Below are 2,245 nucleotides of genomic sequence, written 5' to 3' on the forward strand. Positions count from 1 at the left end.
CGGAGAATAGAAAGATGCTTCATTCGATAGCAACGGAAGTCCAAGTAGAAGTCCGTGTCGGAACGACTTGATTTCCTTGGCCCAAGCAAACGCAAACCCGTGCTTCAAATGAGTAGGCTTCTGTTCAATTCATCGTACTTTTCGATGTATTTTTTCTCTGTTCTTTTTGCATATTTGCTATGGCAGTGACGAATCTCTTCGCTCCAATTTTGGCTTCATGGATACACCTCAGGGATGTGCTGTTTAAGCACCAACCGTATCCTTTTCAATTGGATCGATCAATGCCCTGAAACTTTCATCAAGGTCGAAGACTGTGTTTCTTGCTCAGACATGAATTGATTTTTTTGGACGACGAAAATGCGCTGGAACTTGGAATTTGGCGAAAACCTTGTCATTCCGTATTTGGCAAAGTTCTGGAAGCGACGATCCCGTCGCTACAAAACGCAAGTCGCCAAGAAGAGCTCCACGTTTGCCGAGGACGACGTGTCCATAAAAGTTCGCATGGAGCGCAGCTACTTTACCACGGTACGTTTACAACTCGCAAGTTTTCTTGTTGTAACTTATCGATTCCAAACACAGTGCTCATTCCGTAGATTCCATTTTCGATAGCCGATAGCGTTGAAGTTCCTCACGACGCGCGGGCTGAAGGTACTTGGATTTGTGGACAAGTCGCAATGGAAACGTACGTAGTAACCGAGAATGGCCTAGCCTTGGATTTAAAGTCTACGAGGATTGCGTGCTAGGGACCAAATTAAGATGGTAAGTAGTCTGAGTGTTGTAGATGGTCTGGGGCATGACGGGACGGATGCTGTTTTCGGCGACTTTACCAAGCCGAAAGCGCAGGAAGCACTGCATGCGTTGAGCGCCGCCATGCACAAGGAAGGCAAGTTTGCCTTCGCTCGGTTTGTACGAGCTGCCGTGCAGCTCCAAAAAAAGTCGCTCTGCTTTCTAGTACGATACATCCACATGAAATGCGACCAATGATTGTGCACAGAGATGTTTGACATGCAGTTGCCTGGACTGCACTGCTTATGGATGCAGCAATTGCCGCTCGAAGAATATCTTCGCCCGTATGAGTTTCCATCCCTTGTAATAAATCCAACACTTCAGCCCATAGCAGGAATTGTCTCATCTGGATTTTCCAATATGGCGGTTTGATTCGCACAAAATTTCGGAATGAGTTCTTGAAGTGCTGCGTAATAAAACAATAACTACGAAATTGATCCGAAACGGTGTCTTTCTCCTGTCTATCGTCTGGGACTTCCATCGCAATTCATATTGATTCCTCAACTCGCTTTCAAGTCTACAATTTTTTGCTGAGCTTTTCCAGAATGTCCATCCTGCCGAGTACTGATGGTACCCATTAGAGCAATTCGCAGCTGCCGACGCGTTCGTCGACCAGCTTTGTCGTCCTGCGTCGACGCCGCATGCATTCAACCCTGCGCTCCGACGCTTGTACGATACGATTGCCCATCGCGCGATGGACCAAAGCACTCCTTTGGCGCCGTTACCTCCATTTGTTGAACGGAACAGATGTGATGTCCCCACTTTCAGTCGTTCAACGAATATCATTGCGACTTGCAACTTATCATGTAGGCATTTGTGGGAAGACCGATCGCTGATTGAACCAACTCTACCTGCCATTCAAGCTTTTGACAGGCCGTTTCACCTGAAAGAGGTGCAAAGCCAAGGATAATAAGAAGTCGTTTTGGAGCGATATCAAAGTCGACGCGAAAGTGACTGCAGCGAGAGGGACCGAAATATCTGCGATTCCCGCGGAGGCCAACGACGGCGGTGGTGATGACGATGGCAACTTGGACTTGGATGTAAGTGGAATGTTCAAGATAATTCAAATTTATGGCTGTGGAACAATGGGATTGCTGGGTGAAGACGTGACGGCGGTGGGGTCCATGAACTCTATTTCGGACTTTGAAGCACTTCTTTCCACCAAGCAGTTGGCCAAATCACAGGATCAATTCCAATCGTACATGTATTCATTCCTGTCATTCAATTTTCACATATCATGCAACTCGTTGGACCAACGCAAACTTACGGAGGTGTGTAAAGTAGCGGTTTTGGGTATGGAGCAGCAAATCTTGTGATATTAGAGAGATTCTGCAAACGTCCGTTCCCGCTCCCGTTCCGCTCCCAAAGCCATTTTTCTGACATGTTGGGCGCGAACAGAATTCAAAATCTATTTGTCCTGCAAGGTTCTGTTGCCGTTCAGCTCCGACAAGTCCGCATA

At 47.1% G+C, this 2,245-nt stretch overlaps 1 protein-coding gene across 1 annotated transcript; it reads left to right on the top strand.

Annotated features, from left to right (window-relative positions):
• Positions 1–357: 357 nt before the first annotated feature.
• On the top strand, positions 358–984 carry H310_15094 (hypothetical protein; the record flags this gene model as incomplete). Its single annotated transcript, XM_008883070.1, has 3 exons — positions 358–525; positions 610–682; positions 782–984. The coding sequence occupies 3 exons, from the start codon at positions 358–360 to the stop codon at positions 982–984; spliced, it is 444 nt and encodes a 147-aa protein (XP_008881292.1).
• Positions 985–2,245: the final 1,261 nt, after the last annotated feature.

This window comes from Aphanomyces invadans (assembly GCF_000520115.1).
Source record: "Aphanomyces invadans strain NJM9701 unplaced genomic scaffold supercont1.168, whole genome shotgun sequence".
NCBI lineage: Eukaryota > Oomycota > Saprolegniomycetes > Saprolegniales > Verrucalvaceae > Aphanomyces > Aphanomyces invadans.